This window comes from Bos grunniens, chromosome 28 (assembly GCF_055505025.1).
Source record: "Bos grunniens cultivar Pamir isolate PY7600 chromosome 28, Bosgru_T2T1.0, whole genome shotgun sequence".
NCBI classification, from domain to species: domain Eukaryota; kingdom Metazoa; phylum Chordata; class Mammalia; order Artiodactyla; family Bovidae; genus Bos; species Bos grunniens.
The window spans coordinates 44127756-44148157 of record NC_141192.1 but is presented as its reverse complement, the minus strand read 5'-3'; the positions used below and the strand labels follow the sequence as shown (position 1 = coordinate 44148157).

At 44.5% G+C, this 20402-nt stretch overlaps 1 protein-coding gene across 1 annotated transcript in view; it reads left to right on the top strand.

The window, feature by feature from the left end:
* The window catches only part of GALNT2 (polypeptide N-acetylgalactosaminyltransferase 2), a 191255-nt gene that overhangs the window by 87184 nt on the left and 83669 nt on the right, over positions 1–20402 (top strand). The window contains exon 2 of the mRNA XM_086381343.1: positions 12987–13080. Within this exon, the coding sequence (XP_086237469.1) occupies positions 12987–13080 (94 nt within the window). The remainder of the gene's footprint in view (positions 1–12986; positions 13081–20402) is intronic.

Below are 20402 nucleotides of genomic sequence, written 5' to 3'. Positions count from 1 at the left end.
GCTGTGGTCTCTGCATGTAGTTGCCAGGGAACTCACGAGAAGGTCCAGCTACCCCTTTGTGTGACAGATGAGTGCCAGCTGTGGCTGCAAGCACACAGGATCAGTTCAGCCTTTTGTTGACCAGTTTCTTGGGAAAAAACACTCAGAGGGAAAGGGCTGGACCCCGAGGAGCTGGGCCCTCAGCAGGCCTGCAGGAGCAGAGTCTGGCAGCGCCGAGCCCTGCCCAGGCCAGCACGCCCTCTCCATCCTCCGCAACTCCAGGGCAGGGGCGGCCTGCGTGGGCTCTGGAGTAGTGCCTCAGCCACACACCGTGAACGCAGGGCCAGGCGCACACCTGTTTCTGGAAGCAGCTCCTGTGCTATTTTGGGCAGCTTTCGTGGCCTCAGGCCAGGTGTGGGCCTGATGCGTTATTGATATGAAATATTGGGTAGGTTTCAAGTTCCAACCTAAACATGCCTGTATTAAAATTTATTATTCATGAAAGTAATTTAATAATATGACAGAAAGTTTAAGACATGGAGACAACACTCATCATTCTCCACTCTCAACACAACCATGTTTCTTTCAGTGCATTTCATTCCAGGCTTATCTATATGGATACTTTTTTTTATAGTTTGTTTCATTGTATATGTAAAATTTTGTCTCCTGCATTTTCATTTAATGTATTATATGCATTTTGCATATAACTGGGTGGTCTTTATAATTCTTAATGGTTGCCTAATATTCTTCTGAGGGGCTGTGACATAATTTAACCAACCTGTCAGTGAATATTTTAAGTTTCTTCTTTTTTTCTTTTATGAACAATGCTGTAACATGCATGTATAAAATTTGTTCCTTATTTTGGGTTAGTTCATGAGTATAAATTCACAGAAATGAGATTTCTCAGCTTAACGGTTCTGTGTCTTTCCAGAACCTGTCTTGATGTATGGCGCCAAATTACTTTCCAGTCAAGTTCAACTAATTTACACCCAATCCTTTTCCTTTTAAATAAGATAGTGAGACATTTGTAGCCCATGTTGTAATAACACATACTGCAATCTTGCGGAAGACATCCCAGGCAGAGAATGGACGTGTAAACAAGTGTGCCAGAGATAAAGAATCCAGCTCTCTGTCCCTGGCAGGGGCTGTGCACCTTGCCCCATGCAGAACATAAGCGGGAGAGGCACACAGCAAGCACCCCTGGAAGCTGCCCAGTAGGCTGGCTTCCCTGCTTCTCTTGGGGGTGGGTCTCTCTGTGCAGAGTCCTGCCATAGCTTGTTCACATTAGGGGTGCTCCATCTGGATTCTGTAATGTGGTCTCAATCTTCTTGTAGAAAAAAACTTGGAGCTGTGGCAAAACCAACATTTTACAACGGGTTCAAATGGAATCCAGACTCCAGAGTACCACATGAACCCCCTTTCCCAGGGGTCACTTGTCTGTGAAGTGGGCTAACGGGGCATGAGTGTGCTGTTGGCACAAATTCATTCTGAAAGAGGAATTTGAAATGAATAAAGACCTTTTGAGAAAAATAGATACAGGACACAGCCCTTCTGGAGGTTTTGGGTAATCAGTTCAGTCGCTCAGTCGTGTCCAACTCTTTGGGTGATACTCACATGGCAGTTAGCCATTGAACTATAAATTGAGAGAAGGTTAATGAGAACATGTAAATTTTAAATTAATAAAAATGCTATACAGTTTCCATTTACTGTTGCTCATTTGCTAGAAACTTTAGCAAGTGTCTCCCCACATCTCACTGAGATGCTCACGAGTTTATTTCTTGGTTGCATTTGACATACATCTTTTGAGATGTGCATCCTACATGGTATTTCTGGTCCTCTAGCCACATCCACTAGTTTTATTTTTTTTTTAATCCATGTGGTCACCTTCATTTTACCTGCCGACCTTGATATGAATTTTCAAATATTCTTCAAACACCTACTCCTCCCGCCTTCAGGTTGCTGGCCCTGGCCTGGCCATGGGTGTGTGTTGGGCGCCCCTCCCTCTCCTCTCCCAGGGCAGCTCTGGGAAGGCTCCCTCCCCTCCCCTGACTATCCCACACTTGCCTTTTTCCCCACATCTAGGTCTCTGACTCTCATTATCACAGAAGAGAAGTGGGTCAGCATCCACATTGTCCTTGAACTAGGACTCTCCCCCAAGTCCCCGTATCCACCTTGGCGGGCATTTGCGTGTTCCTGTGGGGTGGTCGTCCATGAATGATACCCAGAGAGTCGGTGCCCGCATGCTCACTGCCAGGAATTTCTGACTCCGCGATGATTTGTGATTATAGAAGGGGGAAAAATTAATTACAAAATTTCCATTTAAGTTTCTAACCCTGGGTTCCTTTGGAGTCCTTCACATAACATTTTCCCCTGCAGACGCTCTTCAAAACAGACCCGAGATTTTGAGTCCATGGAGGGTCTCCGTCATCGCTCCCTGGAGCCAGTTCTGACTCAGGTGGTTCCCTGGAACTGAGCGGACCGGGACCCCTGGGGTGAGGACCAGTGGTGGGGATGAAGTGCGGGCTGGTGACACCTACTGGTTACAAGGTGGTATTGCAGCCAGTTCTATGCGCCCTCTTCCAGCTGGGAGCCCAAACAAGTGGGGAAGCCCCTTTGCCTCTAGAGCATTGACCCTGAGGTTGGGTGCCGCAGTGGGGGAGGTGAGCATACAGAAGGGTGGTGGCATGGTGTGGCTCCTGGAGGTGGAGGGGAGCGCGCAGTGATCTGAGGCCTGTGAGGGTGTCCCTGCTCACTGCAGTGCCGCTCGGTGCTGGCCAGGCAGTTGCTTCTGTAACTTCTCTCCTGCCACTTTTTTCCTCATCTGTTGGGAATTATTTTTAACATTAAAAAAAAAATTTGACTTACACATAAGTCATGGGGGAAAATCTTTTTAAAACTCATTTTTTTTTTTTTTTTTGTAAAAAGACATTTTTGAGTCAAGTTTTCTGCTTCAGCTAATGTTAAGAACAGGAAGAGAAGCAGCAGTTAAGAAGGGGCTGTGTGCAGACTCCTAACAGGAGAAGCCGTTTGTCTCTGCTTACAGAAGAAAGAGGTGGGCTCAGCCCACGTGATAGAGAATGAGGCCGTAAATGGCAGGCACTCAGCTCACCTGTAGGCTCTGCTCCATCATCCACTCCGTGGATGTTTAGGACCTGGCCCAGGAGCTGTCCTGCATCATAAACTCCTTCGAGGAATAAGGAATGTTAATAGTCCTACTTGTGCTTCCTCTGCCCTGGGCCACCTGGTGCTTTGGTCGGGGGAGGGGAGTGATTGCTTTGGAAGAGGATTGTGGTGTGAAATAGATTGCTCCTAGGTGTGTGTCTTGTTACAAAATTGGCTTTAAAATCAGGAAATGCTGACTCACACCTTAGTTCCCTGAAGGATGTGGAGAGGGCTTAACATAGCCATTTAAAATGGACAGATACCCTAGAAATACATGACTGATAAATACAGGAGTGTTTAATGTGATTATTTTCCTTTTATGTAGGTGTAAGATCTATGTGCACACTTTTAGAGCAATTTTAGATTTACAGAAAAAATGGGAACATAGTACAGAATTCCCATGCCAACTATAACCAGTTTCCCTTATTATTAAAGAACCAGTATTGATAATGTTGTTATTAACTACTTTACTCAGATTTCCTGAGTTTCTCCTTAATGTCCTCTTTCTCTTCCAACAGCCTGTCCGGGTACCAATTTCACTTAGTCATTGTATCTCCTTAGGCTCTTCTGGGCTGTAATGGTTTCCTGCCTTCCTTGTTTTGATGACTTTGATAGTTCTGAGGAGGCCTGGTCAGAGATTTTGTAGACTATCCCTCATTTGGGGTTTGTCTGATGTTTTTCTCATGATTAAGCTGAAGTTACATGTTTAAGGGGGGTTCCCTGGTGGCTCAGTGGTAAAGAATCCACCTGCCAATGCAGGAAACGAGGGTTCAATCCCTGGGTCAGGAAGATTCCCCTGGAGGAGGAAATGGCAACCCACTCCAGTGTTCTTGCCTGGGAAATCCCATGAGATAGAGGAGCCTGGTGGGCTATATAGTTCGTGGGGTCGCAAAAGAGTCAGACATGACTTAGAGACTAAACATCAACCACAGGTTTGGGAGTATAACATACGAGATAACATATGAATAACATATGAATATATTTTGACAAGTCCAAGAATGAGCTCGTTATGGGCAGAAAGGAGGAAGTTTAGTGGTTGGAGTAGGATAATTAAAAGAGGAGTAAAGACTGGGTCTTCATAGTGGGAGAAGGAGGTTAAATGTTGTCAGTGAACATGGACTCAGAGTTTAAATGATGTAACAATTCGCGGGGGCCCTGCCAGTTATGTCCTTTCAGGGGCTTGGATAGAGGTGTTTCCATGTTGCATGTTGGGTCTGAGGTAGAAGGTATAGATACATTTCCTTGTATCAGCGGCTTCCTCATCCTCTGGTGAGAAGGCCTGGCTGCTCCCTGCACCACCTGGTGGGCCACCACCTGAAGAGTTAAAGGACTCTGCAGTTATGCTGTGATCACTTTGGAGGGAGAGTTCTGGGGGTAGGGATCTAGGTCTTCAACAGAAAACTACATCCACTCTTTAAAATTTGCTTTCAAGCAAACTGCTTAGCAGTTTTCTGTTCTTAGCTTGGCAGTGTGCTCTTAAGAAATGGGCTGTGAAAGCTTTCTTGAGAAAGAAGAATGGAACTGGAGGAATCAACCTGCCTGACTTGAGGCTCTACTACAAAGCCACAGTCATCAAGACAGTATGGTACTGGCACAAAGACAGAAATAGAGATCAATGGAACAAAATAGAAAGCCCAGAGATAAACCCACACACTTATGGACACCTTATCTTTGACAAAGGAGGCAAGAATATACAATGGATTAAAGACAATCTCTTTAACAAGTGGTGCTGGGAGATCTGGTCAACCACTTGTAAAAGAATGAAACTAGAACACTTTCTAACACCATACACAAAAATAAACTCAAAATGGATTAAAGATCTCAATGTAAGACCAGAAACTATAAAACTAGAGGAGAACATAGGCAAAACACTCTCCAACATACATCACAGCAGGATCCTCTATGACCCACCTCCCAGAATATTGGAAATAAAAGCAAAAATAAACAAATGGGACCTAATTAAACTTAAAAGCTTCTGCACATCAAAGGAAACTATTAGCAAGGTGAAAAGACAGCCTTCAGAATGGGAGAAAATAATAGCAAATGAAGCAACTGACAAACAACTAATCTCAGAAATATACAAGCAACTCCTACAGCTCAATTCCAGAAAAATAAATGACCCAATCAAAAAATGGGCCAAAGAACTAAACAGACATTTCTCCAAAGAAGACATACAGATGGCTAACAAACACACGAAAAGATGCTCAACATCACTCATTATCAGAGAAATGCAAATCAAAACCACTATGAGGTACCATTTCACGCCAGTCAGAATGGCTGTGATCCAAAAGTCTACAAGCAATAAATGCTGGAGAGGGTGTGGAGAAAAGGGAACCCTCTTACACTGTTGGTGGGAATGTACTAGTACAGCCACTATGGAGAACAGTGTGGAGATTCCTTAAAAAACTGGAAGTAGAACTGCCTTATGATCCAGCAATCCCACTGCTGGGCATACACACTGAGGAAACCAGAAGGGAAAGAGACACGTGTACCCCAATGTTCATCACAGCACTGTTTATAATAGCCAGGACATGGAAGCAACCTAGATGCCCATCAGCAGATGAATGGATAAGAAAGCTGTGGTACATATACACAATGGAGTATTACTCAGCCATTGAAAAGAATACATTTGAATCAGTTCTAAAGAGGTGGGTGAAACTGGAGCCTATTATACAGAGTGAAGTAAGCCAGAAAGAAAAACACCAATACAGTATACTAACGCATATATATGGAATTTAGAAAGATGGTAACAATAACCCTGTATACGAGACAGCAAAAGAGACACTGATGTATAGAACAGTCTTTTGGACTCTGTGGGAGAGGGAGAGGGTGGGAGGATTTGGGAGAATGACATTGAAACATGTATAATATCATGTATGAAATGAGTCACCAGTCCAGGTTCGATGCACGATACTGGATGCTTGGGGCTGGTGCACTGGGACGACCCAGAGGGATGGTATGGGGAGGGAGGAGGGAGGAGGGTTCAGGATGGGAAACACATGTATACCTGTGGCAGATTCATTTCAATATTTGGCAAAACCAATACAATATTGTAAAGTTTAAAAATAAAATAAAATTTAAAAAAGAAAGAAAGAAAGAAATGGGCTGTGGAAATAGAACATCTTTTTAACACATCTGGTAACCTGGCTTTTTTTCCCCCCAAACTAGAATGGTGTTCCTGGTGGTGGCAATTACTGAACAGTCATTAAATAACAGTGAAAAGTAGACATTTGATGAGAAAAGGTTCAAGAAGTCCTTCAGGTGGTATTTTTGGTAACTTGATCTGCCTCTGAGCATACGGTCTAGTCAGCTGAAGGAATTTAATGGTGACAAAATGTATTTCAGTAAGGAGGGAGTGAAAACAACCTGTTTATTTTCTCTTTTTCCTCCCCAGTGATACTTTTACCTTTGTAACAAATGTTGCATTAGGCATTTAAACTTTACGAAGGCAGCCTTTGATGGTTTAGCCATATACGTTTATTCTTTGTTATCTGGTCTTGTATGTATAGGCGTGTTTGTTTTGGTGGTGGTTCATAATTCACACATGTTACCATGGGGGAATAGTCTGTGTGTTGGGTGGTGGTGAAGAGGTCAGCGTGCGGTGGAGTGACAGTTCGCGGCACAGCCTTGCACGTGCGCATGGCCGCTGCGGTGCTGCAGTGTGCTGTCGTCCGTGGGAAGTGGCCTCGTCTGTGCCTGCCTCCGCTCAGAAGGGGTCTGGGCCCCCCTCTGGAGTGTGGATTGAACTGCTGACTCACCTCTCCTGGACGACCAGGAGCTGTGACTGCATGCGGTTCCCGGGCTGGGCCGGGGTCCCCTGTCCCGCCCCTCTCCCCCGCCAGCTCGCTCCCTGGATGCAGCCCTGGGCCCCGTCTGACCTTCAGATGGCCACAGCCCCGGCTGCCATGTTGGTTCGTTAGAGACTGTGGGCCAGAAGCAGACAGATCCTTGGCCTTCTGACAGTGTGTGAGGTATTAAGTGTTTTTTTCCTAAGTTACTAAGTTTTGAGGGGATCTGTTTGGCAGTGGCTGGTAACAACAAGAAGTCACCCCACCCTTCTGGCTGTCCCCTCACCTGGGACATGAGGGCTGGCCTAGGGCCCTTAGCAAGGTGATGGCTGTCTGCTGAGCCTCAGGGGTCGCCTGACTCTGGCTGTGCCCCGACACCGACGGTTGCTTCCCACCTCTGTCCAAGCCCCCATCCCTGCTCCCCCTTGGCCCAGCCCCCCACCACCAAGACTGACACTTTGTCTCAGGCAAACACCAAGCCCACGTTTTATTTATTTCCTCTTATTTTGAAACAGAGACAGATCACATTGGAAATAAAGTGCAGAAAGTTATTTTAATAGCTAAGCCTATTTATCCTTAATTTTCATAACTATTCAACAAACCAACCTATTGGATTTACTGTTTCTGAAACTAATGTCATTTTGTTAAAAGTCATTGCTCCTTTATCTACTTAGAAATAGGATGGATTTTGGCTGCCATACTCTTTAATTATGGTAGATAAATAGACATTTTTCAGTTGTTTATTTTCATTTGATCTCACTCCTGGCCTGATTTAATTCCACTTGTGTTTCAGGCAATAGACTGCTTCTCAAGGTAATGCATACCTTGAGCTTTTGGACTGAAAACTAACCAAATTCAAGTATGTAATAGTAATAACTACCTGCCAGGTAAGTCAGTGAGGAGGGCAGGAGTTAGTGTATGCAGTATCTGGCCAAATGCCATCTGAAAAGGGAGAGAGTCTCAGTGCCCTGGTCAGTGCTTTCCGCATCTTTCTGGGGCTGCATGTGAGTGTATCCAAGGCTTCATCCAAACGATGAAGTCATGCGGGGCCAGTGGCATCCCCTCAGTCGGGTCAGCAGAGAATCCTGGTCCTTGGGTCACATTTCCTGACAGAATGTCGCTTTCATTTAGAACCAGCAAGCTCGCCTGGTGTGCATGTATCTGCAGCGTCTTCGTGTGTGGATGAGTCATTACATAGTCAGTGTCAGCATCCCTCTTCAGGCAGGAGGAGCACAGCAGAGATGGAGCTGCATCCTGGGAAATAAAAGCAGACTTACGGGTCGGATCACAGGCTTTGGATTCTCTGCAACTGTTGACCCAGCCAGCATCAAACCACATCATTACTCCACTAACCTGAGCAGTTTATGCTTGTCACTGCAAAGAGGATCTGTCTGTCCGTGCGTCATTTTCTCTTAACACAGAACACAGATCACCGGTGACACATCCTGGATACCAGCAGATCCTGGGTGAAGGAGCCACTCTGATTATATTCAGTGCGTTTCTGTTTTTAAATAGAGCCTCCACTGATGTGTGTATGTCTTACGATATGTGTAAACGTATGAGGGGGATGGTTGTAATGAAAGGTTTCCTCTGGAAAGTGAGCAAAGCCAGTAAAATTAATCTGAGTAAATAGAGTGAGGGTTTTTTTCGATTGCATTTATTATTGAGCAGTTACCCTAAGACCACCACCGTGCTGGGTGCTGTGGGTACAATGAAATGTGCCGGAGACCACCCCGTCCTTTGCCTTGGAAGGGCCTGTGTTGCTTTTAGGTATTGGCCATTAGTGGATTATAGGCAGGACATGTGATCAAGTGCTCATACCTGGGTCTGTTCCCTGGGACTCCCAGGGGCCCTCCAGTGCCTTGGCCCCACATCCCCATCTTCGAGGAGGCAGGCTTCTTACTCAGACCCCACCAGCAGCAAAGCAAAACCGTGGCCAGAACCCGGGGCTCTGGCTCACAGGCCAGGCCTCATCTCAGCACGCCATGTGTCTTGGCCTGTCCCTGGCATGCCAGCCTCTCCTGCCACCCTGGACGGTGTCCTCACTCTGGTCGCCTTCCTCCCATCTTGTTTCCTGCTTGTGGTGTCTTGGGGTAACCCAGCATCTCCAGGACAGCCTCCTCTTCCTTCCTAGTGCCAGCCCTGCCCTGCCCTAATGACTTCCCCACGTGTCTTGTGGATGATTGTCCCCTGTGCCACTTCCCTCCCACCTGCGGCCCCCCAGCAGTGCCCCCACCCCAGCCGCCTCACCTTCTGGCCTCCGGGCCCGTCTCCCACCCCCTCCAGTTCCTCCCTCATCACAGCCAGAGTGACATTTCCACAACACAAGTCTCAAATCTCCTCCCTGTCATTCTGTTTCCTCGTTTTTCTTGTGGGGTCTGGTCTGGACTCTGCTGAGGGGCAGCGGCCCCAGGCACGGGTCATGATGGCCCAGGGTGGGTGTCCCTGCACCCTCGTGCTGTGTGTGCTAAGTCGCTTCAGTCGTGTCCAACTCTCTGCGAGCCCATAGACTGTAGGCCACCAGGCTTCTCTGTCCGTGGGATTCTCCAGGCAAGAGTACTGGAGTGGGTTGCCCTCAGCCCTTCCCAAATGTCCAGCAACAACACGGGGTGGCGACAGGCCGTGAATGGGCAGCCCTGCGGTAGACGGTCGTGTGGGCGTCATCTCAGCCAGTGGCTCTGATGGGCCAGCCCGACTGAGAGGAGTTTTCAGTGCCCTGTCATGTCCTGAGGGGAATAGGAAATGCACTGTTTTTCTCTAGTTTTGACTGTTGTGGTGGTAGAGGGGAGCTGTCTTCTCTAAGGGTGGGGCACGGGGAGGTTTGAGACTGAGCTCTGGGCTAGACTCCAGCCTTGCAGTGTGCTCTGACTCCATGATTGGTGCCTCAGCCTTCTTTCTCATCAGTAGACTGAGACTGAGGATGGACACGTGGGCAGGGTCTAGGATGGGCTTCAGCCCCTAGCAAGTGCCCTGTGAGTGTTAGCGGCCAAAGTGCTCCTCTTCCCTTCCCCTCTCCCTCCTCTTTGTCCCCTCCTCCCCCTCCTTACCCTCCTCTAGGAGCAGGTAGTCAATGTGGTGATTTGTACTTTTTGACTTTGAGTGCAGGACTAAACCAGAGAAGGCGATGGCACCCCCACTCCAGTACTCTTACCTGGAAAATCCCATGGACGGAGGAGCCTGGTGGGCTGCAGTTCATGGGGTTGCAAAGAGTTGGTCATGACTAAGCGACTTCACTTTCACTTTTCACTTTCATGCACTGGAGAAGGAAATGGCAACCCACTCCAGTGTTCTTGCCTGGAGAATCCCAGGGACGGGGGAGCCTGGTGGGCCGCCGTCTATGGGGTCGCACAGAGTCGGACACGACTGAAGTGACTTAGCAGCAGCAGCAGCAGCAGGACCGAACAGTCCTTTGTGGATGACTCCCTAGAAACGTATTCTTGGATTTTTGTGATACTGTGAGAATCGGGCTCTTGTAACTTGGTTCCAACTGGGCCCTGGCCGGCCATCCCCTCCCGCTTTCTGAAGGGCCGACTTGAGCTGCTTGCCCGCTGTGTAACCTGGACAGTGTGCTTAACCTCTCTGATCTTCTGTGCCCTGTTGTTGGATAGGACTAATGAAACGGCAGACTTGTTGCCAGGATGACAAAGTATCCTCGTGCAGTGCCTGGCGAGTAGGTGCTCATCCGTGGTGCTCAGCATCCCGTCACCTGCTGGGATTTGCGGTGCCCTCGTTATATAGTCGGCCCTCATCTTTGGCCTCAGTTCTTCGGTGGGCTTGGTTCGTTGCCACCTGGCTGGGATGAAGCGGGGAAGAGTAGACACAGGTTAGGGAGTTTTACATACAGACTAGTCAATCTCGTCAGTGTGAAGAAGATGACGTTTATTTTCTGAGAAAACATGGATGATTGACTTACAGATGTTGGTTTGGTGAACATCACAGCATGGGGGCCCCACCAGCAGCAATTCACGTGTTGTTGTTGTTTACGTTTGATTTTATTCAAGTGCAAGGTTAAATGGTGTGAGTGGTTAGCCAGTGTGTGTAGTAGGCCAGATGCCTGTGGAAAAAGTTATTAGCCACAAAATGCTACCAGCAAGCTACAAAACAAAAATTAATAAAGCTTAATTAATTAAAAGTCTACACAGTATGATTCTGGTAGCTTCATTACTTGCTGGATTTGGTATTCACATGTCTCTTTATATTGTGAAGGCAGAGAGAGGTCAGATTCTCTCTCTCCCTGGCAGTTGCCAAGATTGTCTTGAAATCTTTGCCAATAGTAAATTGAAAGTTTATTTATAACCAAGTAATCTCAAAAGTCAAAATATAAATATCCTTCAAAAATTTTTTTGCAGCAAAAAGTATTTAAATGGAGTACACGCTGTGCATGCTAAATTGCTTCAGTCGTGTCCAACTCTTTGCAGCCCTATGGACTGTAGCCTGCCAGGCTCCTCTGTCACATGGAATTCCCCAGGCAAGAATACTAGAGTGGATTGCCATGCCCTCCTCCGGGGGATCTTCCTGACCTAAGGATCAGTCCTCCGTCTCTTAGTCTCTTACATCTCCTGCGTTGGCAGGCGAGTTCTTTACCACTAGCGCCACCTGGGAAGCTCAGACGGGGTCCGGATGCATTTTAATTCATACATTACAGAGTGGGCTGAAGTGAAGTGAAGTGAAAGTCACTCAGTCGTGTCCGACTCTTTGAGACCCCATGGACTATACAGTCTTTGGAACTCCCCAGGCCAGAATACTGGAGTGGTTAGCCTTTCCCTTCTCCAAGAGATCTTCCCAACCCAGGGATCGAACCGAGGTTTCCCTCATTGCGGGCAGATTCTTTACCAGCTGAGCCACAAGGGAAGCTAGGATCTTCAAAAGTCATAGCACTTGGAGGCCTGAGAAGGCCTTGTGATAAGTGGGTGGTACGTTCCTCCCCCACGATCCCTCCTTTGCTGGGATAAACCAGCTTCATTAAACCTCAAAAGCAACTGAAGGACAAGCTGGCCTCTAGAGGAGGAGGCTTAGGCTCAATTACTCTATTCTACCTTTTGAGTAAAAATGCAGCTTACTGGCAGAGCCAGTTGCATTTAGGGAAACATGTCTGATTTGGCCCAGCCCCTGAGAATTACTCTTTCTGCAGATCTCACTTTACATTGTTTAGAGCCAAAATGTGTCTAGCGGTCACACAGTCCTCGCTGGCTGGAGGAATGCTGGCTGAACAAATCCAAGCAAGACAGGCTGGGTTTCCCCTGAGGGAGACGGCATCCTCATAGCATCTGCTGGGGAAATGGCCAGTTGATGATGGCTTGGCCCACAGATGTCTGTCTGTGTGGGAGGATTACGAGCCATGGGGTATTGCTGATTTGGGGGTGTATACAGAAACCTTATGGTATTCACAGAAATCAGGTCCCAAGTGGTTGAAAAATAAATTTAGCTCTGTGGTCATGAGGTTGTTATTTAGCTTGATTAATATTGATAGATTAGAGTAAATTGTTTGCGCAGATGAGTTGAATAAATTCTGCTAGAGCTTCTATCATCTGGTTTTACATTAAGCCCTTAATTTGTAGCCCTATTAGCCAAAAGGAAAGCCCGGCCATCCTTTCCCCTCCCTCCACTATTATTCAGTAGAATTACAGAAATCATTTAATAACCTCTGAGCCTGGTTCAGTTGCCCAAGGGAGACTCTGATCCTATGGTACCCTTAAGCTGTAGAAAGCATCCTGAGAGCTACCCTGATTTTAATGGCTTTGATTTAGCCACTATTGAATTCTCTTATTTAATCTAGTTTCCCTGTCTCCCTTCTCCACCCTCCCGAAGTCTCCAGAGTATTTCTTTCAATACATAAGTGTTATACATAGCAAATGGAGAAAGAAAAGCAGGTCCCACACTTCTGTCCTTGGGTCTCCACCACTGAGCAGGTCTGGGGTGCGATCCTGTAGATGGGAGATGTCACCTTGCTGTGTCCCCACCGTCCACTTGCCTAGAAAGATTCACTGTTTATTGACCTGATGAATGGAAGTGTGCTCCAGGAACCTGTCAACTCATTTGGTATCTTTTCTCTCCCAGGAGGACTGGAATGACATTGACCCAATTAAAAAGAAAGACCTTCATCACAGCAACGGGGATGAGAAGGCACACAGCATGGAGACCCTCCCTCCAGGTACTGCAGCTGCCTCCAGGGCCAGGCCAGCCTGGGCTGCTGGTGGGGGCTGGGGGGTGGGGTGCGGACCTGTCTTGCCCCTAGTGAATGAGCTGGATGTGGTGGCATTTGGAGCAAGTCTCCTGTCGGGTAGAGAATGGATTTCGCAAGGCAGTGGAGACACTACCCTAGAGCAGCACTCTCCTGCCTTCCTTCAAGCCCTAAGTGCCTTGTGAAATGACTTTACTGGGAGGTGACCAAAATTTCTTAAAAAAAAAAAATAGAATTAAAAAAAAGAAACGATGGTATGTATCAGTTCACTGATTATTTTTAAACAAACTTTATTTTTTTTAGAGCAGTTTTAGGTTCTCAGCAAAACTGAGCAGAGTGTACAGACGTTTCCATATACTCCTCGCCCCCATACACAGGCACTCCCACTATCAGCACCGCCCCCCCGACAATGGGACATTTGTTAAAATCAGTGAACCAACACTGATACATCAGAATCACCCAAAGTCCGTAGTTTATTTTAGGACTTCCAGAACTCTTGCCTGGAAAATCCCATGGACAGAGGAGCCTGGTAGGGTGCAGTCCATGGGCTCGCTAAGAGTCAGACACGACTGAGCGACTTCACTTTGCCTTTTCACTTTCATGCATTGGAGAAGGAAATGGCAACCGACTCCAGTGTTCTTGCCTGGAGAATCCCAGGGACGGGGGAGCCTGGTGGGCTGCAGTCCATGGGGTCACTAGGACACAACTGAGTGACTTCACTTTCACTTTTCACTTTCAAGCATTGGAGAAGGAAATGGCAACCCACTCCAGTGTTCTTGCCTGGAGAATCCCAGGGACGGGGGAGCCTGGTGGGCTGCCGTCTATGGGGTCGCACAGAGTCAGACACGACTGAAGCGACTTAGCAGCAGCAGCAGCAGCATGGTGTTCTATATTCAGTGCCATGCATGCAGCACTACAGGATCATATAGACTAGTTTCACTGCCCTAACAATCCTCTCTGCTCTGCCTAGTCATCCTTCCTTCCCCCAAGCCCTGGCAACCACTGGTCCTTTTACTGTCTCCATGATTTTTGCCTTTTCCAGAATGTCATACTTGGAATCAAATAGTATGTAACCTTTTCACATTGACTTCTTTCACTTAGTAACATACGCTGAGCGTTTATCTATGTCTTTTCATGGCTTGATAACCCTTTTGTTTTTATTGTGAATAGTATTCTGTTGTCTGGATGTATCAATGTATTTATCCATTCAGCTAGGAAGGACATTCAGAAGGAGATCGTGGTTGCTTCCAAGTTTGGCAGTTATGAATAAAGCTGCTATAAACATCTGTGTTCAATTTTTTTTGTGTGGACATAAGTTTTCAATTCATTTGGGTAAATACAAGGATCATATGGCAGGAATACACTTATAAGAAACTACCAAACTGTCTTCCAAAGTGTCTGTACAATTTTGCACTCCCGCCAGCAGTGAGTGAGAGCTCCTGTCACTCCACACCCTCACCAGCAATTGGTATTGTCCCCGGTTTTTAGTCTGGCCCTTCTAATAGGTTGGAAGTGATAGCTTATTGGCAGGTGGGTTCTTTGCCACTAGAGCCACGATATGTTTATTTGTCACATGTACAATTTCATTGCGGAAATGTCTGTTCAGGTCTTCTTCCCACATTGTGACTGGGTTGTTCATTTTCTTAACGTTAACTTTTAAGAGTTCTCTGTGTATTTTGGATAATTGTCCTTTGTTGGATATATAATATGCAAACACTTTCTCTGTCTGTGGCTTGTCTTCTTAGTCTCTTGACAGTGTCTTTCTCAGAGCAGAAAGTTTTAAGTTAATGAGGTTTAGCTTTATCAGTTCCTTCACAGAGTATACCTTCAATATAACTAAAAAGTCATTGCCATATTCAAGGTTACCTAGATTTTTTTTCCTGTGTTATCTTCTAGGATTTTTATTATTTTGTGTTCCATATTTAGGCCTGTGATCCATTTTGAGTTAATTTTTGAGAAGAGTTTACGGTTGTAGGGTCTGTGCCTAGATTTTTATTCCTTTCATACGGATGTCCAGTAGTTCCAGTATTAGTTACTGAATAGGCCATCGTTGTTTTGTTGTGGCCTTTATTCCTTTGTCAAAAATCAGTTGACTGTATTTATGTAGGTCTGTTTCTGGGCTGTCTTCTCTGTTCCAAAGATCTATCTGTTTATTCTTTCCGATACTACTTTCCCTTTAGATTTAATCTTGAAGTTGGATAATGTTAGTCTTCTGATTTTGTTCTTTCCCTTTAATCTTGTGTTGGGCTTTCTGGTTTTTTGTTTTGCCTTTCATATACACTTTAGAATTTGTTGGTACTCACAAAATAACTTGCTGGGATTTTGATTTGGTTTGTGTTGAGTCTACAGATCAAGTTAGTAAGAATTGACATTTTGACAATATTGAGTCTTCCAATCCATGAACATGGAGTAGCTATCCATTTATTTAGTTCTTTTTAAATTTTTTTATTAGAGTTTTTTGGTTTTGGTCATATAAATTTTTGTGTCTATTTTGTTAAACTTGTACCAAAGTATCTCTATTTTGAGGGTGCTAATGTAAATGGTGGGAGAAGGCAATGGCACCCCACTCCAGTACTCTTGCCTGGAGAATCCCATGGACGGAGGAGCCTGGTAGCTGCAGTCCATGGGGTCACTAAGAGTCGGACACGACTGAGCGACTTCACTTTCACTTTTCACTTTCATGCATTGGAGAAGGAAATGGCAGCCCACTCCAGTGTTCTTGCCTGGAGAATCCCAGGGACGGGGGAGCCTGGTGGGATGCCATCTATGGGGTCGCACAGAATCAGACACAGCTGACGCGACTTAGCACCAATGTAAATGGTATTGTGCTTTTAATTTTAAATTCTGCTTGTTCATTTACTATAGGCAAGTGATTGACTTTTGTGTATTTATTGTATATCCTGCAATTATAGCAAGGATTGTTGCAATTACTTAACAGTTCCAGGGATTTTTTTTGTTGTTGATTCTTTTGATTTTTCTACATAGACAATCATGTCACCTGCAAACAAAGACAGTTTTATTTCTTCCTTCTCAATCTGTATTATATCTTTTGTTCTGTTTTCTTGTCTTACTGCATTAGCTGGGACTTCTAGTATGATATTAAAAGGGAGTGATGAGAGAAGACATTCCTGCCCTGTTCCTGATCTTAGAAGGAAAGCTTTTTGTTTCTCACCATTAAATATGATGTTAGATGAAGGTTTTTTTAGATGTTCTTTATCAAGTTGAGGAAGTTTCCCCTCTGTTCTTAGTTTGCTGAAAAGTTTTATCATGAACAAGTGTTGAATTTGATCACATGCTTTTTCTGCATTTGTAACTATGATCATGGGATTTTCCTTCTTTAACTTCTTAGTGTGGTAGATTACATTAACTGATTTTCATATATTGAACCAGACTTGCATACCTGGGATAAATCATATTTGGTCATTGTGTACAGTTCTTTTTTACACATTGTTGGATTCAACTTATTCATAAGAAGTATTGGTTTGATTTTTTTTTTCTTGTAATGTGTTTGTCTGGTTTTGTTATTAGGGTTAACACTGGCCTCATAAAATAAAGTATTCACTCTGCCTCTATCTTCTGGAAGAGACTGTAGAGAATTAGTATAGTTTCTTCCTTAAATGTTTGGCAGAATTCAGCAATGAATGCAGCTGGGTCTAGTGCCATTTGTTATAGGAGGTTAGTAACTATTGATTCAATTTTTAAGATAGATACAGGCCTGTTGAAATTGCCTATTTTTTCTTGTCTTAGTTTTGGAGATTATGTCTTTCAAGAAATTGGTCCATTCATCTAGGTTATCAAATTTGCAGGCATAGAGGTGTTCGTAGTATTCCTTTATTCTCCTTTTAACGTCCACAGGATGTGTATATTGATGTACCCTCTTTCATTTCTGACATTCTAATTTGTGTCTTTTCTCATTTGTTCATAGGTAGCCTGACTAGAGGATTATTGATTTTATTGCTCTTTTCAAAGAACCAGTTTTTAGAATTCTTTCCCATTTCTTAGCTTTGTAATTTTTATTATTTATTTTCTTTTGTTTACTTAGGATTTATTCTCCTTTTCTAGTTTTCTGAGGTAGAAGCTTAGATGATTAATTTCAAATCATTCTTCTTTTCCAGATTGTATTCAGTGCTGTCATTTTCTTCTCATGCACTGATTTCACTGCATTGCACAAATTTTGGTAACTTGTATTTTCATTCTTATTTGATTCGGAATATTTTTTAATTTCACTAAGATTTGTTCTTTGACCTATGTATTCTGTTCCTCCTTGCAGGTTTCTTAGTTTCTGTATCATGTGTTTTAATGCTCTTGTTAGGCACACACACATTAAGGATTATTATGTCATCTTATGTATTTCCCTTCTTTATTCCTGGTAACTTTTCTTGGGGTGAAGTTTGTTCTGTTTGAGCTAATACAGCTCCTCCTGCCATCTTTTGACTAGTATTTTTTTCCATCCCTTTACTTTTCATCTATATGTGTCTTTAAAGTAGATTTCTTGTACACAACATGTAGGTAGTTGGGGCTTGTTTTTTTTAATCATTCTGACAGTCTGTCTTTTAACTGGTGTTTTTAGATCCTGACAATGTAAAGTAATTATTATAGACATTGTACCAATGTCTGCCGTGTTTGTTATTCTTGTCTGTTCCTTGCTCTTGTTCTTTGTTCTGTGTCCTTTTCTCTTCCACTCTTTGTCTGCCTTTTGTAGTTTTAATTAAGCATTTTACATGATCCCACTTTCTCCCTTTTTTACATTTTATTACAGATAATCCAAGTTTAATTTCAGACAACAATATCCTGCTTTACAGCACAGGTATCTAACAGTAAAATGTTATGAATCTCTCCCCCCATTCTTTGTATCATTACTGTCATTCATTTCACACATGTCAGTCATATACATTAATGCATATATAAGCATACAGAACCAAATATATGATGGCTATTATTATTTTTGAGCAAATGTATCCGTTAGATCAATTAAGAAGAAGAGAAGAAAAATTAAAGTTGTAAATTTACCTTCAGTTATCCCTTCTCTGATGCCCTTCCTTTCTTTATAGTGATCTGCATTTCTGACATAAATCATTTTCCTTCTCTCTGAAGAGCTTCTTCTAACAGTTCATGCGAGGCAGGTCTACTGGCAACATATTCCCTCAGTTTTTGTAATTTGAGAAAGTCTTTATTTCCCTTTCACTTTTGGAGATTTCACAGGGTCCAGAATTCTAGGTTGATGATTTTTTTTCTCTCAACCCTTTAAATAGTTCATTGTACTCTCTTCTTGCTTGCGTGGTTTCTGAGGAGAAGCTGGATATAATTCATATCTTTGTTTCTGTAAAGCTATTTTTCCCCCTGTGTCTTCTTTCAAGGTTTTTTCTTTATGATTAATTTCTACAGTTTGAGTATGCTTGGGTGGAGTTCTTTGTATTTATCCTGTGTGGTGTTCTCTGAGCTTGCTGAATCTGTGGTTTGCTGTTGTAGTTAACATGAGGACATTTTCAGTCATTATTGCTGCAAATATTTCTTATATTCCTTTCTCTCTTTTTTCTGTAAGTGGAACCACTTATACCTCTTACACTTTTTGTAGTTATTCAACAGTTCTTTTTTTCCCCTAGTCTTGTTTTTTATCTTCAGTTTTTATTTTGGAAGTTTCTGTTGTCATATCCTCAAGCCCTGAGGTCGTCTCATCAGCCATGTCCAGTTCCCTCAAAGTCATTCTTCATTTCTGTTAGTGGTTTTGATCTCTACCATTATTTTATAATTCTTCCTTAGAATTTTTATCTCTTTTGCCTATGGTATTCATTTTTTCCTTCGTTTCGTCTACTCTTTTTGTTAGCGCTCTTAGCATATTGATTATAGCTGCTTTAAATTCCTGGCCTGATAATTCCGACATCCTGCCGTATGTGAGTCTGATCTGGGTGCTTCTCTTCAAGCATTCCTTTTCCTTTTCAGTGTGTCTTGTAGTTTTTTCTTAAAAGCCAGATACGATGTCCTGGGTAAGAGGAGCTCCCATAACCCAGCCTTTGGTGCCATAGTGGGCAGGGCTCAGTCTCCTAGTGAGCCTGCACCCCTGGCATCTACTTCACAAACGCAGCTCAGCTTTCCTCCCACTCAGGTGGGACAGGATAGTCAGAGTCCCTGGAGTTGGGTATTTCCCTTCCTTCAGATTGATTACGCTCTGATAACAGCCCAGTTGGTCAGGTTCTCGAGGGCAAGCCTTACTAACAACAGATGGTGGTTTAGTTAAGTCATGTCCCGCTCTTCCAGCCCAAATGGATTGAAGCCCATCTGGCTCCTCTGTCCATGGATTTTCCTGGCAAGAATACTGGAGTGGGTTGCCATTTCCCACTCCAGGGGATCTTCCTGACTCAGGGAACGAAACCACATCTTCTGCATTGCCGGTGGATTCTTTACTGCTGAGCCACCAGAGTGCGCCTTCTCTTTCAGAACAGCTCCTTCCCCTCCTCCACTGGAGGCATGAGGGGTTCTATCTCCAGTAGTCACTCTGGGAAACCTGGTTAAGCTCCTGGAGGTAAAACTCACGGGAGTGTGGGGGCCCCTGACCTTAGCACTCGGGCTCATCCACAGCGAGCCTCCAGTCCTTCATCCTGCAGCTCAAGTTTCCTCCTCAGGCTCTGCCTCCCCCCCGGTTGCTGCTCTGGGAAGTTTGTGATTCTCTGTATTCACCAGCTGGTCTCCCCAGTTTTGGGAGCAGCAGTTTGCCCTGTAACCTCACTTCTCTGAGCAATCTGAGAGGACTTGTTGGCTTTTCAGCTTGTTTATCTGTTGGGTTAGAGTAATAACTTACAAACTCCTGAAAACAGGAAGTTAGTGCATGAAATTTTGCTTTAATAGTGACAGAGAGTTTGATTATTAGTGTTTCTTTCTGGGACACTGTCAGTCCAGGGAGTCCAGGCCTGTGTAACACCCAGCACAGGTTCCAGCTGCTCTCGACTTGGGAGCATGTGTGTGTGTTAGACATCTGCATTAGATCTGCCCCCTCTCTCCGCACTGAGTCGGAAGCCCCAAACACAGCTCCTTCCTACGTGAGACAGGCTTTACCTGTGTAGTGGGGAGCATCTGAATGGAACAGTTAGCTAATAAGTGTTTCTTTATTATAATAATAGGATGTACTTCTGCTATGTGGATTAATGAGAGATTTTCTGTGGGTTGTCTTATATTAATAAAACCAAGTGTTCTCTTGGACTTTCAGGCATATTGCAGAGAGAGGGAGAAGCTGTCTTCAGGACATGTCCTACATGTAACTACTTGCTATAGTCTGACCCAGTAGTTAAAATCGATGT